Raw genomic sequence first — 19382 nt, 5'->3', positions numbered from 1 at the left:
CATTGAAAATTTGTGCAATAAATTAAAAAGGTAACTGTTAAACAAAATTAGCCGCTATTATTATATAATAATGGAATCATCATACATATACAGACAACACTAACGAGCAACCAAGCTCGATCTACTCATAAAGACACATAATACGTATCTCAATTAGTAGAGTACACCATAATTAACATGAGTTTTTAAATTGAACCAGCTTTTTTTCTACCACTAAATACCCTTGACAAAATATTCAAACAAATTATTCAATGTCTTTTAAAAAAGACTATTTCGTCATTTTAATTTTTATTACCGTTTATACCCTTAACTTAACATAGGAAAAAGAGGGTGTTTGTGTAAATTCAAGTTGAAAACCAAATGCACGCAATATATGAATTATACGTCTATATTAATTAGGGGTGGGCAATGGGCCGGGTCGGGCTAGCCCGGCCCTAAACATTTAAAAGCCCTTTAGATATTAAGGCCGGGTCGGCCCGACCCTAAAGTCAGTATAGGGTCGGGTCGGGCCGGGTCACAAGTTTAAATCTCAACCCTGACTCTACCCTAAGCCCTCTTTAAAGGCTTTAGGGCCGGGTTTTAGGGTCAGGTTTTAGGGCCAAGCCTATATATTTTCTTCGTTTTACAAATGCCATTTTTCAGACAAAGATTGTTTTTTTTTATTTCTGTGTTACAAATTTCTGCTCTATATTTCGCTTTAATGGTGTGGATAGAAACCTTTAGTTCTAGACTTGGCTTGGATGTGAATAAAAATATAATTTATAAGAAGTAAGTGGGAAAATAAATTGAGAATAATAAGTTCTAGACTTTGATTTGATGATCAAAGGAATAAAGTTTTATTTTTTTATTAGGCTAGTGCCCATTGTTCTTCATGGCTGCTAGATAGGTTGACAAGTTTTTGTTATATAAGACAAGTTATTGAAAGTACCATTGGGTTTAACTAATAAATTACAAAGGATAATGTTATTTTAATTTAAAATATTTAACAAAGAGTTGGACAATTATGGTACGTGTATTTATAGTCAAAATGTGAAACTATAACTAGGGCTTGGTTAGGGCTGAATTATGGTCGGGCCTATGTTTCAGAACCTTAGCCCTAGCCCTGCCCTAGAAGGCCTTAGGGTCGGGTCGGGTCGGCCCTGCCCTAAACTCTGTGAGGGCTTTAGTTGTGCTTAGGGTCGGGTCGGTCAGGGCCGGGTTAGAGTCGTTAGGGCCAAATTCCCACCCCTAATATTAATTATTCATAAATTAGACTTTAATTACCATAAATACACTCTGCTCCTTTCCCCTTCTGTCTCCCCTCTTTTGGTAAACAATAACTTCTTTCCTTTCATCTTCTTTTTTTGTCTCCTCATCTTTTCTTCTCGACTCAAAAATCTCTAGACACTTTTTTCTTTCTTCTTTCACTGTCAGTGCAAGTGCAGAGAAGAAGAAAGTACTTATTATTAATACTAACAGTGGTGGGCATGGTGTTATTGGGTTTTACTCTCCTAAATATATTTTGAGTTCTGGTCATGAAGTTACTATGTTGCGGGAGCGAGGATGACTCTCACACCTCGAATGATGTGCAAGTAAGATTAGAAAATAAAAGTTTTGCATCCTCTCGCCTTCCAAAGTTTCAAAACTCTTCAGTTCTCTAAAGTCCCAACCACCTCTCTGCGTCTTCCTGAAACTTTGTTTCTTCACCAAAGCATCAATCAAGAAGAAATATGAGAAATTTAAGCTTTATCAAGTTAATTGAATGATTTAATCCATTGTTTTCTCTATCTTCCTCCGTTGGCAAGAGGTGACTACTCTGTTTCCTCTCACTCAGGTTCTTTCCATTCATTCTCTCCTTATTATGTTCATCTTCCTTATTCGACTTCACAATACAAATTGTTAAAAATAGTTTGTGTTAGGACTTGGGAAGGAAGCAACAATTAGTGTTTCAATTTTTATCGATTAATTTTACTGAAATTTATACATTCTTCTATTTCTCCTTTCCTCATTCTATTGCACCTTTTAACCATCCATGTCTATGAGGCTATGTGCGATTTCTACTGTTCTAGATAATTATAGGAAAGTTAGTTAACTCCAAGGAAGCTATTTGTGTTGTAGTATAGTTTATTATTTTACAGGTTAAGAAAATTTGCTTATGATTTTGGGTCAATTTATTCTTTCTAATTTGTTGAAATGAAATGCCTGAAATGTTATAGAAAAGCCTGCATAATTATTAGTTTATTTCTGTTATGCCAAGTTATACTATGTTAAAGTCTGGTAGAATGTCAAAGCTATCTCTACTGTTAGTTCATTTGTATCGAAATACCAAATATGTGAATAGAGATTGTACATGTTTTTGTCCTTTCAGAATGTGTTGTGGTGGTGTAGTGCATAGTGGAGCCTGTATCTTTATTCAATATTTTCTTTTGGGGTGCATATATGATGTTCACTGTTGAAATATATTTCTTCTTCAAAAATAAATCTATATATAATTCCAGTTTTGAGCCCTGATCTCTATGACTTGGGTTGATTCGTAATTTTGGGATACTTTCATCTTCAATGTGAACTTGATTTTTTTCCATTAACGTATAGGTTTTGCCTTCAAATATCACAATTTTGCAAGAAACTTGATGGAAGCTCCTGCCATGCGTTATCTACTTAAAGAAACTCGACAAAGAGTTGTCAGGTTCTCATGGGATACAGGTTAGTCTTGACACTTCTCTTAGAGTTCTTTTCCTTACCAATTTGTTTCCCAGTTGATTTTTCTTTTCATTGATGTACTCATATCCAAGTCGACTTTCTGATTTGGGGTATTCCATCATTGTTAAAAACTATTAGATTTTTTTATATTGATGTATTCATATCCAAGCCAGTGTTTGATTTGGGGTGTTCCCTCATTGTTAAATCTAATTACACTTTGCCAATGCAATCTAATTGCTAGAATGTTTAGTTTTGCCCATTGTGATCAACAGGTGTTCTTCTGTCAAAAAATTACCTTGCAGTCAACTTTGCAAAAAGAGTTCAGACCCCTTGACTGTTTATACTTTTAATGGGACTTCTAATATGAGATGTTGAAAAAAAAAAAAAAAAGTGATACAAAAGTTGGTATTTTAAGAAAGAAGAACAATAATTTTATGTGACCAAGATTGTTTCATGGCACACTACTACTCATGTGATAGCCGTAACAAACTTCTCATGAGTTCATAGTGATATCATATGTTTAAGTGAAGATGTATGAAAAGGCACTTTATGCATAACATGCGGTGAACTCAACTCTTTCAGTCTATTTTCAGCTAACATTTGCAACCATAATCGCACAAACTTTGGTGCATTTGGATCATAGATGACGAAAATTGGGATTGTGTTGCGTTTGCTCAATTATATGAGTAAACATAAGGTTACGCTTTACTCACACTAATTAGATTGGTGCGAGGTGTGGACCAGGACCAACATAGACGATTGCTCCTAGCTCCCCTAGCCAGGCAAGGAGTGTACAGTCCCTGCCTAACACATTTCGCACAAGCTCCGATGGATTTTTTGGCTCAATGTCTTTTTCTGGTTCTCAAACGTTTATTCACAATCCTAGCTGCTCCCTCACACATAACTCATTCGAGAACTATGAGCAATTAGTTGGCAGCCATCCTTTATTTCAAGCAATTGATCAACAAGTTTCTCATGGTACTTGGCTAGGACAGTCTTTAGATGAGCCCAACCGTGTGGAATCCCCCAATTATCAGAGATTGATGTATGACAATGGCTCACATGCACCTCAAACATCACAGGCTTTTTTGTATACTCAAGCTATGCAAGGACAACCAATTAAAATTTTCGAAGGGAGCATTGGAGTTCCAAGTATCCCTGGTCGACAACCAAGTCTTCATAGACAGCTTTCAGGAATACAGTCGAAAAAACCTATTGAAGTCAGGTCTCCTACAAACAGTGTTGGTTCACGTGAAACTAGATTAGAGTTTGGCAAGAAGAGGAACCGTGTAATGAAAGAAAGAAATGGCACTCTGTTTCGGAGTAGTAGTCAGAGAGAGATGGACTAGCTTATGATAGCTGGAACTGGTTTTACTGAGAGGATAATCACCATGTCATGGGTTATAAAATATGGTTTTGAGTTATGTGAGCATCACTAACAGTCCCCTATGGCCTTACTCCTAGAGGATACAAACTTCACCTTTCTTTGAGTTTGGTCATGATGTTCCCTATGGAGCATCCTTCCAGAAACACAGGTCTTGGAGGCTTCGCTAAACCAAACATCTACAGTTGGGTTGCTACATAAGGGGTTACCTTCCCTGACTGTTATGGACTGAAATTGTACGTCCTTCATTTGTCTTACCTTTTAATGGCTAATAGTACGGTTTCCCGTTTCGGTAACCATGGTGGTCGTCATGAAGAATTTTATCATCAACAAGGGCAGAGTCAAGGGGCGTCGCAAATGCCCGCAAAAAGTAGTTTGGGTTATCTATTTTTGTTTATTGATTAGTATGTTTTTATGGATTTTTTTTCAATTAAAATTTTTATGGAAGAGGCACAACATAATGACTTTCTTAGGCTGGTAATGTATTGAAGTAACTTCTGCGTGTTGATTAAATAAATGTGGCAAACTATAGGATTCAAGATCTGAATAATGTCCCTATTATTTAACAGGAGCATGTTGAAGGGTATCACGAACTATCTGCAAAAACAAAGATCTTCTTTACAACGACAGTTGCGAAATAGGATGCTGATTTCTATGTCAAAGTGGATGATGATATGCATGTAAATTTGGGTATGTTTTAGCCTACTATAGATCTGCATATGTCATTACTGAGTATAGGTCTTAAATTTTTAATCAATCTCGTATGTAGGTATGCTAGCTATTACTCTTGCTCGCCACCGTTCAAAGCCTAGAGTTTACATGGGGTGTATGAAGTCTGGCCTGTTCTTTCTCATAAGTAACTTCTTGAGCACTTATTTCATGATAACAGATTAACCGATCTCTTTGGCATCATAATATTGTGATGTGTCCTAACTACTCTCATCTGTAGGAGTGTTAAATACTATGAACCCGAGTACTGGAAATTCGGAGAAGAAGGGAACAAATACTTTAGACATGCAACTGGTCAGATTTATGCCATCTCAAAGGAAAGAGCTACATACATCTCTATCAACCAGTAAGACATATTCACTGTGTTTACTATAGTTACAATTTAAGTTTCAAAAATGTGTATAGGCCCATTTGAAATGGTCATAGTATCCATCATTGTGGCTGCTATATTCAGTGTAAGAAAGTGTCCACATGAATCACACACTTCTCATGTGCTTTACAAACAATTGCAGTTCTGTATGGAAGGTCCATTGGTCCCCGTTGTAGAAATAGGTGGGACAATTGTTCTGAAGGATAAATGTTTACAAAATTAAACAAAGTTCTACATTTTATTTTAGTTTTGGAGGTCAAACTGTGGGGTTGTTGTTTGTGATTGCAAGCCCATATTGCACAAGTATGCAAATGAAGATGTCTCCCTTGGTGCTTGGTTTATAGGGCTCGAAGTTGAACACATTGATGAGCGCAATATGTGTTGTGGAACTCCACCAGGTAAGATTTTTCAAAAAATCTGTTATCCAAGCTATAAATTTATTATGGGTAAGTTTCACTTTTAAATTATTGTTTCTTTTTGTAGACTGCGAATAGAAAGCACAGGCAAGGAATGTTTTTGTTGCATCATTTGATTGGACTTGCAGTGGCATTTGCAAATCAGTGGAAAAGATCAAGGAAGTTCATGCAAGATGTGGTGAAGGTGATGGAGCTATTTGGAGTGCCATGCTCTAAGTTAATTAGATGAGGGTGTGGCAACATGTTTTATTGGAGTTCGTTACAGGATGTGTTAATTTGAGAGACAGGATCTGTAATTGTTCACGTTAATCATGAGTGTCGGTATGCACTTATGGATCGGGAAGTATTGATTACAAATGTGTTTTAGATCATGTTAATTAAGATTATCGTTAAGATTTCATTTTATTTTTTGAGCTTGACACACATTTGTACTATGCAGTTATATATTTGGCAGAAACTCTTGCAAGGGGATCTTTAGACTATGTATGGATTGTTTAATCCAGCTGTCAAATGTGATAAGATTGCTAATCATTAGTGAGCGGGAATTATCGAATAGCACGTGAACTTTTTGGTTGAGTCCTCTGTAATCTAATTTTCTTCATTGATAATTGGCAATATATAAAATAGAGTATGCTCTATCCATATCTAATATGTTCTGTCCACAATAATTAGATTTTGCTTGTGAGTTTGAGGGCTACTTTGTTTTGTTGGTAAAATATTATATGCTTAAGTATAATGTGTCGATGCTAACGTACAATAAGTTCTTAGACGTCAAGGATGAAGGAACTAATGTACATCAAGGAACTAATATACTTGCTTTGACAAGTATATATTGTTCATGCACATCAATAGTGGTTATCATGTGCAGAGCACGTGCATTTTGCTAGTTTGAATAATAGCACCCATCAAAGGAAGTGACGTATTTGGAACTAAGTTTTTTTTTTTTTTCCTTTTGGAAATGAGAAACCAAGTCTGTAGCTAGATTCAAGACACTCAGCTCAAAGATGCTAAATCTGACCCATCAGGACTCGCCGATAAATTGTTAATTAGCCTTTTTGAATGAGGAAATTTTGTTGGTTCATTCCTTAGGTGTTTACACATTGAAGCCGTAATGGACTAAGGAATGTTCTTCAAACGCGCCATATCAAATGGTTCATTAACGCAAGTGATCGAATCTGATGGCTCACATGTCCTGCATCATAAGTTGTTTCAAACTTATCATAATATATATGAAGGAATTAATACAATTTAAGCACGTAAGTGTTTTACACTCCTAGCAGAGACTAATAGCAGCCGATTATGTAGGTTTATTCTATAACCAATCTGTTCAATAAATTTAAGGATTGAAATAAGAAAGAACAAAACCTTCGTGGAGCATAGCGCAGTTCAAAATATTTTAACATACAGAAATTTGAAAATTATTGGTTTTACGTATCAATAACCTGCAAACTCAGCGATACATAACTTGAACCTAGATCTATGCTCTGACATTGAGGATAATGAACAGTTACATAACATAGTAATCTAAAATTCTAAATTAATGTTTACGTTGTGGATTAGTAAAATCAGCTAGACTTTTGAAGTGTCTATAAAGAAATAGTAAATCCAGGACTCTTGTCAACAGCAAAACTGAAATGAGCACAATGCCAAATCAATGCAAAAATATGATACTAATTAAGATGTAATTAATATTGGTAAGAATCTTTGACATCAATAATATTACAGACGTCCTTTAATTAATACCAATCAGAATGAGCAAAAGTAATAGAGAAATATTTTTCAAGATATACGTTACACTTAAAAAAAAAGATGATTAAAGTTTAAAAGACTACGTTAAAATAAAAAAAGATGATTAAAATTTAAAAGAGCGAGGAGAGAAAAAAAGGAAGTGAAGTGATGGTTTATTGAGAAAATGGAAGTTTCATGTCCCCTCTTTAGTGAATGTTCTCTCTGAAATATGTACTATACTTGCAAAACTTAATAAGAGTCATGTTTTGAGAAGCTGGGCATATTAAGAAAAATGAGAACTATGATAGAACTATAGTTCGCGATTCCGAACGAAACTCCGGAATTCCGCTCGGAATTTCGGTTTTTCAAAAAATCGAAATTTTAAATATAGTGTCGAAATCATTGAAATTCCGAATGAATTTGAAATTCCGAATTCTATAGAGTCGAAATTTACTGGATTTCGGTTTTTGGATTTACCGGAATTCCGAGAATTCCGAAATCCCGAACTAAAGCAACTGTAGAAAAATGAAGAACGGAAGAACCACTCTAAATGAGGATTCAAATTTGAATAATGTGAGACTGAAACGTGCTATTGCTAACACAATTTCCAAATCTTGAATAAAGGTTGAATAATTGAGATTTATAATCTGAGAATAAATATATTTAATTAATACTGTCATACAGATACTTGAGCAACATTTATAGCCGGCCATATATTACCCATTGCAGTGTATCATACTAAATTTAACAAAGATATTGTGGACTTGCACAAAACAAATAGATGAAATGGTATGGATCCACAACCCTTCAATAAATCATAAAAATAAATAGAAACAGATTTGGAATTCAAAGAAAGTGGAAATCAAAATTCATTCTAAGCATACTTTTTAGAGTGGCCAAGAATCCAACTGACGAACAAAGTGGAGATGATGCACTACAAATTGGAGAGGACGTCATTGCTTTGATACTGCAATGAAGCAAAATCATTCATTGCCTTCTAATCAACTTGTAAATGACGTTAGTCATCATACCAAAGCCTAAATCTAGATCGAGTAAAAATCAGTAAAAGAAATTTAAGTGATGAAGATGATGTCTAGCTTGTCATACCTAATATTGTTCTTGGCGTTCTCTTCCAAGCACAAATGAATCTACTCAAGTAACCTATTATTTTCAAGTTCTTAAACCTCTTAAAAAATCACCATGAATTTCCAAAATAGAATAAAACCATTAGAAGTTATACAAAATCATGAAATGGGATAGGGTAATCATCAGGGTCGCAATGTAACTCTAAAACTACAAATCAATGGTCATACGAAACTGATTGCATAGAATGTTTTCCCTCGACGTAGTCAATTAGAATAAATCATAATGAAATTGAATCAATAGAAGTACACACTACGTCGGCCAATAATAAAAATAGAAGTTCACAAAAAAAGATATTTCATCCAATAGTTCGAAGACTATTTGAATTAAAAGATTGAATTTTGAACAAACGCTCATTTAATATCTCAAAATGTTTTTTGATATGAGAATTGGAACTTGTTATGTTGAAAAGTTGTTGCATAAAGTACAAAGATAGTAAAAGAACAAAACAATATTATCAGATTTCAGGGGAATTAGTAGAAGCCTATTATATTATCAGCAACTTACTATTTCCGATTTGATGTACCAAAAACTTAATGTATAAACATTGTCTAATAAATTTAGTGAGAATGATCTGGATACTAGAAAAAACCTAAAGAGATTATCTAAAGTTATTTAGAATAACCACAAAAGGCAAGATTTCAGGTTCACAATACCCAACACCATCTAACCAAGTGGTGTTATCAAATGGACCATAACCTTAATGACCACTAGTATTTCACCCGGCCATGCCGGGATTGTTTCATTCGATGCTTTAAACGTTTGGGTTTGTTTGTATTTTGGGCTTAATTTTTATAAAATTATTAGAGTTAACTACTTAACTGGCTTAGTCCATTTTGGCGACATGGGGATGTAAAAAACGGGAATAAAAACAGTGAGATGGAATGATAGATCATTAGGGAACCTTTATAGCTTAAAAAAGAAAGAAAAAGAGAAATCTGAAATTTTTTGAAAAAAATATAAAAAAAATAAATCAGGCGAACCTCACATTTCAACAATCTAAAGGAATAATAACTATATAATATCCGTTAAAAACCACTGACGAATCTTACTTAATATACTACTCAAATTATGGACAATAGTATAGGACCTTGGTGGATTTGAACCACCATCTCTTGGGATGTATTTCACATTCAAGTGCTCTTCCATTGAGCTAAAGATCCACTTTAAAATGCCAATTTGCAACATAACCAAAGTTAAAAAGGAAATAGACAATAAATATTTAGAAAGGAAATTAAATAGTTATTGATCAGACTGTACTTTCACTCTTGGAGAAAAGACATGTTACCAGTAACCCCTATATCCGACGACTCTAGCTAACACCTTACCTGTGAAGGACTAAATAAAAACAACTAATTAAAAATAGTAAACTTGCTAGTCAACCTACAGACGTAAGCACATTACGCTTTCGTGTGTTGTATATCACCTAACAAAATGGTTAAAAGATTCATATCACTCTGCCACTTTACTGAAGTAAAATTGATGATACATTTTCTTCTATTTTTTTTTTTTATTTGCCTCATCAATCAATTGGGGCTTTGTGTAGAAAGGAATCACTCGAGCAAAGGGAAAAACCTAAAATGTATACCTGTTCCACGATAGAGTTATCGGTCAAATAAACCAATATTTGCTTGTTTGACTTTCCATAAGCCCTCTTATAAATCAGTTCCCTCATGATTTTCAGATTAGGATATTTGTAGTTCAGGGAATAAGTTAAAGGAGCTCTAAACACTTGAAGGATCATTTTCTGTGAACTTTGAGAATGACCATTACATCGACTTTTTTTAAAAAAAAGTTGTCAGGAAACAGATTAAAGTTACCCAAATGTCACATAAGATTCAACCCTACGCAGCATATTGACAGTTGCCTTGTTAACTTTAAGGAAGACACCATTGAATATCTGCAAAAAAGATACCTCTTTATGCTTAACACATGCCTGATCAAGAGAAATTTGGAATCAGAATCTCAATTGTCTTTACCTGTCTCAAACGGAGGAACTGCAAAATACTTTTGGTATTTGGGTCCATCGTATTGATACTGCAGAGAAACATCAGAGGGCATATAAATAAGAAACAAACCAGCAAAATCCTAGCAACTACACTAAAGGGGGGTGTATCTCAGATTTCACACTTGCAAATAATCTCAATTGTCTTTACCTGTCTCTCAAGCGGAGGAGCTGCAAAATACTTTTGGTATTTGGGTCCATCGCATTGATACTCTGAGAGAAACATCGAGGGCATATAAATAAGAAACAAATGTATTGCTATTTGTATCAATAACATCACAATAATCTTTCTTTTTAACCTTACAGATCCTCAAACCTCTGCAATACGAACCACCTGTTTACCGACATTGCGTCCTGAAAAGAGTTCAATCAGAGCAGACGGAGCCTCCTCTAGACCTTCCGCAGTATCTTCAATGTACACTATCTTCCCTTCTCGATATCTTTGTACAACCAACTCGAGGAACTCGGATACATATGCTTGTATTCGGGTTCAATAAACCCTTGCATTTACGATTTGCTTTGTGACAATGCGAGAATAAGTTCGCATACACCTTCATGCTTGGTGAGGTTATATTGAGATATCAAACCACGGACTGCAATCCTACCATGGACATTCATGTTTAGAAGAACGCATCAAGCGTCGCGACCCCACGTTCTCAAAGTAGATGTTTATGCCTTGAGGAAACATCCGTAAGAGTAACGACCAACATAACGATAAGCGGGCTTCAAGGGAAAATTTCAAAACTTCGAGAAATGATGTATCCATGACATACAGATTCAGATTAAGGTAGTCTTCCCCTAAGGAGTCCTAATCCATTCTAGCGATGGCAATCATGTATATGCTCTTGAGAAGTAAAGTTACGTGAAAAGGTTTGAGAAGTACCTTGAAGTTTTCTCTCGATCATTTGATCTTGCCGTCTCGTTGATTGTATGCTCTACAATTTGCCTCTCGTCTTTCAAATGCGGTTGTTGAGCTCCCGGCAAGGCGGTATAGAGCATCCAGGAAACAAATCGTGTTTCTTCGCCAACTACTCAAAGGCCAAAAGGACATAACGTTAGATAAAATAATTAAATTATGCCGTCTTGAACTTTTTCAACAATCAAATTCCTCTCCTTATACCTGTGTCATAGCCACTTCAAGCTCCTGCAGCGCATTTTCTTCCATTGATGTCTCCTCATCCAACTGTCCATCTGCCATGGGGATGTGTTTGTTTCAACGCCCAATGCCCGACATTTACCGGCATGACCATGATCGGTTTATTTCATCAAACCTAATTATTAGTCGAAATATCAATGAACATAGAATAAAAGCAAGTCTATTGTATGGAAGTAACAATAAGAACATAAAATGAGGTACGTTAAATAAATGGTTTGTGTTTATGCGCCTTACCTTGTCATAAAAAAATGAAAATGAAAATAAATCATAAACTGGTTCAATAAACATTGATGATTCAAGGCATAAAATAAGAAATATTAGTCCGAGTTCATCTACTCAACCGCCTCTGCACCCCTTATTTTTGTATACCTTTTTTAGCAAGATAAGATTGAGAATATTCAAGTATTTATCTTATTGAGCCTTTACCAAAGAAAAAAAAAGGTGTAGTCTTATTGATCTTAAGTATATGTTAAGTAGGAACAGCCAGTTTTCCTCTTAATAAAGGACTGAAACTCATCATGTTATAGCGTTAAGTTAGATAATATAGCGGATGGGTGTTATCAAAGCAAATATTCCGTACAAACCTTTTCAAAGTAGCTGTTAAATCCTGCTCCTCTTTGTAATTAAAAACATCATCAATTAAGATGAATGAAATGGATGGCAGCAGTTTACTGGATAAAACCAACAACGGCCCAGAATCCAGGTTAAGTGGAAACTCAAGTATCAAATCCCTTACGCATCGGTTCTCATCCTCTCAAATCTGTTGTTACTAAAAAATCTGAGCTACTTGCTGGCACTAAACGATCAGCCCCATGCTGGCGAGAAAAAGTTTTATTTTCAGTTGAAGGTTTTTGTTTTTTTAAGGATTCGTAGTTTGAGCTAAAGGTTTTTCGTTTTTTGAGGATTCATAGTTTGAGGCGATGGGATTTTTTTTTTGAATCATTTGTTGTGTTTTAATGTTCCGTAGGTATACCACGAATCATAATTTTGGTTGGCGTGTAATTGTTTTCTTATAATTTTATAAATCTCGAAAACATATAACCAATCTCAAGCAAATCCAACATCTGGTATAATTTTTAGTAAAGACTGGATTGTGAATAATTAAAGTACTGTCCTGACTTTTAATTAACTTTGGGTATCTACTTAAAAATTGTGCTGACGTGGCCTCCTGAAATCACAGATGAGCATTTTCGCCCACTGTGCAATAATGGTTTTAGATGTGGATGGGAGAAAGTGGAAGCCTTCCATTGTCCTGTCTCCAAAGAATACGTTTCTATCAATGTGCATCTGTAGCCTGCAGACGCAACCACCTTGAATTCGACTTGTTCTTCCCTGTCAATAACAAAACAAAAGAGTGAGTTTCACGTAATGTTTGAAAAGTGGTTCGGTCGGGCAAGGCTAAACATTGCTTACTGAAAGGGTTGCAGACGAAATAACGAATGAGATACGGTTCTGAATACCAACGTGTTCTACGCTTTTCTGCACAAAGTAGAAGCCCATTGTGAGACTAGCATTATCACCATTGACATCAGTTTCATTGTTGAAAGAATGGAAATTCAGTTTTCCTTGAGGTTACTGTAAAAGAAAACAGTGGATGGTAGTGCTGATTTGGGTTGTACACTGAACGTGTGAACGACACTGTTCTAAAATTCAATTTTAGCCAATTTTTGGAGACGCACTTGCATCTGCATAGGGTTTTAGTAGGGACTCTAATGAGTATCTCTCAAATCAGATCCTCGCCAAAGTCATAGTCTTTTGGTTGTTTACTCTAATCCTCTTCGTCGCCATGGATGTCTTCAAGTGTTAAGTTTGAAGTGTGATGAAACCCTCTAGCGTTTTGAACAGAAAACGTACAAGCAAAGCATTCTAAGTTTGATCTTAATATATCCCAGAACAAAAAACTTAACCGTTTCAACTACTTGAAAACTCTTGATTTGATTAGTGTACCTCTGGATCAAAGTGCTTTTGACAGCTTATTTTCTGGCTGTATAAACTTGGAATGGATGAGACTTCATGAATGTGGCTAGGCTACCCAAGTCCTTGTTCATTCGTGCGAATTTACTTTGTTTAAAATCACTGGTCTTGGATAGGTGTGACAGACCAATGGAAGTCGAGATTTCTTCAATTAATCTAACTTCTTTTCAGTATATTGGTCTGACAACAAATTTACGTTTTGTTGGAGCTGTGTCTATTGAGAAAGTGCACCTTTGGTTCCTAAGTTCTTTCCCTATTGTTTTTTTTACTATACAGGTGCGAAATGCAAAACATGTTTACTTTGCTTTATGAACATGTTGTGGTCTGTCTTTGAAGTAACTGTTTGTTTCCCCCTTCTTGCATATAGGTACTACCAGTACCTGCAAACATGACTGAATTCAGCCATCTGAAAGAACTCGAGTTGGTCCTCATTTTATCATCAGATTTCGATCTCCTCTCTGTTGCTTCTATTTTAAATGTTTCTCCATGTCTGTTGAAGTTTCATTCGTCGGTGAGTCATTACATTTTCTCTTTATACTCTTGGTGTGGACTGTTTTGAATTAGTGAATTTGACTTAGTTTTATTTCTCATCATTTTCCTATAGGGAGTCCGAATTTGTTAACCAACAAATACCAACGCCCTAAGGAGACCACGTGTATCACTAAAATTCTCCTATTTCTTTTTTCTTTTTTAGAGAAACTAAATAAAGAATATATATATCCAGAAAACCAAAAATGATGCATACTTCTCTCTCCACTTCCCTCCAACGAGTTTCTTCTTCCTCTATCCCTCATCCTTCTCAACTCGTTCTATCCTTCCTCATATAAACAAAATATCAAAATTATAATCTAAATAGAACATAGAGTATGCATATTTTGAAGGGAAAATACCTATTAGACCAGAGAGACGTCGTTATATTGATTCTCATTTAATGAACATTGTATTGGGAGTCAACAACTTCAAAGTGTCATCATTATAATAAGACTTCAAAAAAAATTTAAAAAAAAAATACAGAGAAAAAGAGACGTTCATTGAAGTTTTGAAGTGACTATGTGCTATGGTAATAGTATTACTCTAAAATTTTCAACATGCCACACGGATATAAATGTGCTTACGTATCTCGTTTCCAAGCAATTCAAGTGTTCAATTAAACCAAATTAAAAAAATGGAAATAAAACTAATTATAACTACTGTAATTTGATAATACAAGAATAAATCTCCCATTTATTTTTGGTTATAGTATTTTTCGAGGGATGGAAGGAGGGAACGGAAGTTGGAGGGAAGTGGAGAGAGAGAGAGTATGCATGTTTTGGGAGAAAATCTTTGCAAGAATCGTTCTTTCCTTTTTCAGTTTTTTGAATATATCGTTTTATTTAGTTTCTCTAAAAATAAAAAAAGTTTTAGTTATACACGTGGACTCCTTGTAGCGCTGGTAGATTTCACCAACCAAGTATGCTGGTGAACAAATTCGGACTCATGATATTGTTTACATATTCAACCATGAGGTAAGTTTTGCTAAAGTTAGTTTGTTTTTATTTCTAAAATTGCTATAATACTGAAAATGCTAGGTATATATCCCTATATTATTCTCGATAAATTCCAGTTATTATTATTTATATTTATTCTTTTTTTTATTATTTCTATGTAATATTTGTTTCCTGCGTGATATAAAATCATTTCAGCCTTGATGTCACTGGAAAAAGATAACAGTTATGTTCAAGAAAAGCATTAGTCTTCATAGGTTATATCAAGTTCATAAACATCATGGTTCACGAGGACCATTTTCTGAATCCCTTCGGGTTCATGATATGTGCATGTACTCATAGTTGGGGTATTATCACCACATAAATAATTAATAAAAAAATTTATGAATTAATAAATAGTTATCTGAGATGCAACAAATAATATAATATTCTCATGATCACATCCTACCAACTCAATCTTGCAATACAGCAATACGTACTACCTAATTAGAATTTAAACACAACAAATTGAATGTGTTAAATATTCAAATGAAAAATTATGAGAGAAGAGAGAGAGAATATAATATATATACTAAAGAACTGGGACTCTTACCATTGTGGGTTGATTACGTCATTTGTTATTATTCAAGTTTAAGAGTCCAATTGTTAGTTTTACGTATTAATTTCTTTTCTCGGTTTGGTGAGAAAATGGTTATTTTGACCGACTAATCAATTAGTTTGGTAATAAATCGGGTAAGTGAGAAAAAACTATAAAATCTTGAAAAAATGTAATCGCATAACAAATGGTATGCGATTAATCTCAAGAGTTGGTAGTACAAAAAACCTACCAAGGTCCAAGGTGTTGGCATGCATATCTCATTTGTACTTCATGTCATATGTGTCAAGGTAGAAATAATTCCTATGATGATATGTTGTTTTTAGGTAAGTGACATTTCAATACATGATTAGTTTTTGATATATAGTTTGAGATTTAATTTGTATCATATGATATATACTATCTGTATGAAGGCAAAAAATTTAAATTAACGCAAAGAAATTTTAAAGTTTAAAAGGAGATATTGAGTAAGTGTGTTACTTACTTTTTCTTCGATGAGAATCATATCCTTACTTAACAATGTCTCATTTCCAACCAGATAGCGGTCCCGACATCTATCAATTTGGTGAATAAACAAATTTTTACCAGTTCATAGATCAGACATTTGGCAACCAATTCAAACAATTATTTCCAATCCATAATTGACAACCTAGCTTTGCAAATCCGGAAATAACCCAAAAAACTAAATCTACAACCAAACGACGACCAAAAAAATTCTATTAACAGGTTACAAATGTTTTTATAAGAAAACTTAAATAAATTAATCTGGAGAAAAACAAATCTGACAAATGGAACTTATTAATGCTACACAAAAATTGAACGAACAATACAATCATGCAGGTTTACATGATCGTTCAATTAACTATCTAAAACCACATATTTAAAACAATATAAGTACCTCAAAACTGTTGCGGCCTAGGTTGCAATATTACGAAAAGAAAAAATCTTTCTAGCGTAGGAGAGATTCGAAACACATAAAATACTAATCTTAAAATCATATTTCCCACATTATCGAAACTCTTTTGCCAATTTACCAAATTGCAAAACTCTTTTAGCGGTTAAGAAGTAAGCAAAGAAATAGGAAGGAGGTGTTTCTAAATTTTGATAAAAAAAGAAAACAGAAATAGGCCTACTCAATAGTAGGGAGGGGGTTCCTGAAAACCCGGCTATCAATATAGTGTAGAGATTTTCGTTACATGCCAAAAGTAACTACACGTGGGTCAAGAAAATGATGAAAAGCTTATGTCACATTAGTGTGCCAGAGAGGCTGGCACACTGCTTGTACATAACGTTTTTCAGTTTTGTTGAAGCGCTTTGGTTTGTCGTTCAATTATTCTTCAATGTGATATTATTATTTTTTCTTTTATGAATAATACCTGCCTAAATTAACATTCCATTGGTCAAGAAAAACTGAAGTGATTGATTTTTCTTCCTATAAAACATTTATGGGTTTAGGCCACTTGTTTATTATTGCAAGCAAAAAGTGAAAAATGGCCAAATGCCCGGAACTTCGAAAATAACCGAGGCGCAGCAGCGCTACCTACCGAGCATAGGTTGAGCGCACCCCGCACCCATAACCCCGTGGGCAAGAAAAATTCCAATTTTTTATGGGTTGTTCGGGATCGTTAAATTTGTTCTAAATAGTAGTTTTATGATGACTTCTCCTATAGTAATCTTTGGAGCGATCTTTCGAACACTTTTGGGGAGCGAGACTTATGGACATTGGTTGTGAAATGATCATGCTTGATCGGATGGAGGCATCTTACGGTAAGTGAAGGCGACTTCGTATTCACCTAAGCTTACTAAATTTTTTACAATAATGCTAAGTTCTATTGTAACCAGGATGGAGAACAAGAATTCTCCGTCACGGTTGATGACACACCACTAGAATTCAATAAGTATGTGGTAGCTTTAGTTTCGGAAATACCAATACCTGATCCTATTCACACGTGGGGATATATGACCGATAATGCATACCTCTATGACTATACATATTTCCATGAGTATTATGGGGAAGGGGTATTTCGTATAATGGACTAAGGGCGTTACAACATAGCCCTTGGTAGCATGTCCCTAAACGTAGGCACCACTATGTTATTCATCCTGATGAATATTTTAGGGGATTGGCAGTTTACCTCTGCAAATAGTACCGCTGGTAACATTTTCCTTACTTTAGCTGAGGGACGTAGCCGATATGACATTCCCCGAGTATTACTGGCTAGTCTTAAGAGAGCCCAAAGCATGCGGCATAAATATCTTCTTATGCCTGTTTTGGTTTGTCGTATCATGCTCGATTGTCTACACCAATGCGTACCCAGTTCACGGATTGGAAAAGGGTTGAAGTCATGAGACCCACCAATTGGGTGGTTCGCTCATTTCGAGTAATGACTTGGTCGAGATGGCGGGTGCAACCTCATTTGGTTGCTCCTTACACCGCGATCGCATAGTAACACTGTTAGCAAGTTAAGTCAAGTTGGCGACACCGCGGCGGGATTGGCAAATTATCATGGCATGGCAGGACGCGAAGGAACCTCCTCTCTTTGTAGAGGGAAATGAAAATGCTTAAACGGGAGTTAAGGTTAGTTTTTATTTCAGTTAGTGTCTGCTTATGTCCCAAGCAATTTATTTCTCATTAACCCCATAATGGGTGGAACTCATATAGAGTTACGTCAGTTTTTCTTTTCTATATTAGTATGTTTAACCTTGTTTTGCAGATGTTCCAGAATTTTACGCGTTTCAATGGTATTTCTCTAACCTATTTATTTAAATACTTTGAGGACAAAGCATCTTCTTGTTTTGGGGGGGGCATAGAAACACGTGTAATTAAGGCATCTGTTAAGATATAGATATGTATAATATGCGACTTGTTTTAGTTAAAAATTCAAAATTTTAAAAAAATATATATTAATAAAAAGTTTATGATGTAACTTAGGAATATTGGTATTGTTTTTTCCTACAGGCTCGATAATCTAGAAATCTCACGTATTTTCGTGATTAAAAAAGTTTTTAGAAACTTAGGTTAATATATAGGTAATAATCCTTGCATATCTTATATATAAAGCGGATACCAGATTTTCCAATTAGTTCCCGTATTCCCGGTTTTAAACCAAACTTTTAAATGGGAAGGGTACCGGAAAGTTAGACAGCCACTTATTTTTTGTTCTTCATTGAAAGGGTAAATTGGTAAAAACGAAGTGACGGAATTATAAGCCGAATAATAACCCGAAACAGACGCACCGTTTCGAGTACTTTACCAGTTTATCTACAGTATAAAAATTAACTGTTAAGAAAAAAAAACATCTTCTTTCTCCTGCAAAATAACGAAACTCCATCACTTATTTTTTTCAAATTCGTTAATTTCTTATTTTATTCTCACCATTTAGACCCCGTTTCCAGATTTGGCTAAAAAGAGATAAAATGATAAGTACGATGTTCCATGACAATCTTCAAAAACAGGTTTGATTGCATTTTCTTCCCGTCTCGTCTCTTATGCTTCTTCCTTATTTTTCTTCCACATAACTTTTAATTGTTTGAAAAAATGCCTGAATAACTTTATGTTTAGTTACACTTGAATTTTGCTACTATTAGATTGTTTAATATCAATCAGTTAGCGCTTCCCAAAATCGGTTTGAGGCTTTCGTATTTTTGTCAAACACAGGTCGCATGAAGAACCGTTTTTGTGTCTTTTGTGTAGTTGGGTTCCACTGCAATTGGTTTGA

The 19382-nt window shown here is 34.9% G+C and overlaps 1 protein-coding gene across 3 annotated transcripts; it reads left to right on the top strand.

Moving 5' to 3' along the window:
* Window positions 1-1309: 1309 nt before the first annotated feature.
* LOC147496020 (beta-1,3-galactosyltransferase 7-like) lies at window positions 1310-6148 on the top strand. 3 transcript variants are annotated; one of them, XR_015199402.1, is made up of 6 exons: window positions 1310-1813; window positions 2572-2682; window positions 4633-4919; window positions 5013-5138; window positions 5410-5560; window positions 5646-6148. XR_015199402.1 is itself a non-coding variant. In XM_086567101.1 (6 exons), exons 3-6 carry the CDS (start codon window positions 4835-4837, stop codon window positions 5654-5656), a joined length of 276 nt encoding a protein of 91 aa, XP_086423227.1. In that variant the 5' UTR covers window positions 1310-1813; window positions 2572-2682; window positions 4633-4834; the 3' UTR covers window positions 5657-6148. The 3 variants fall into 3 exon arrangements, 2 of the variants coding, with proteins under 2 accessions (XP_086423227.1, XP_086423229.1); XM_086567101.1 differs by having other exon boundaries at window positions 5507-5560; XM_086567103.1 differs by lacking the exon at window positions 1310-1813 and having other exon boundaries at window positions 1838-2682; window positions 5507-5560.
* The last annotated feature ends 13234 nt before the right edge of the window (window positions 6149-19382 follow it).

The sequence above is a fragment of the Coptis chinensis genome, chromosome 6 (assembly GCF_015680905.1).
Source record: "Coptis chinensis isolate HL-2020 chromosome 6, ASM1568090v1, whole genome shotgun sequence".
NCBI lineage: Eukaryota > Viridiplantae > Streptophyta > Magnoliopsida > Ranunculales > Ranunculaceae > Coptis > Coptis chinensis.
Note: the sequence above shows the minus strand (reverse complement) of the source record. Positions and strands in the feature narration are given on the sequence as shown.

Bases quoted from the DNA above. Each gene is read 5' to 3' on its own strand.
- LOC147496020 (XM_086567101.1), top strand. From the start codon at position 4,835: ATGCTAGCTATTACTCTTGCTCGCCACCGTTCAAAGCCTAGAGTTTAC. The intron at 4,920-5,012 runs GTAACTTCTTGA...TCTCATCTGTAG, and splicing joins TGGCCTGTTCTTTCTCATAA to GAGTGTTAAATACTATGAAC. The intron at 5,139-5,506 runs GTAAGACATATT...CTTGGTTTATAG, and splicing joins ACATACATCTCTATCAACCA to GGCTCGAAGTTGAACACATT.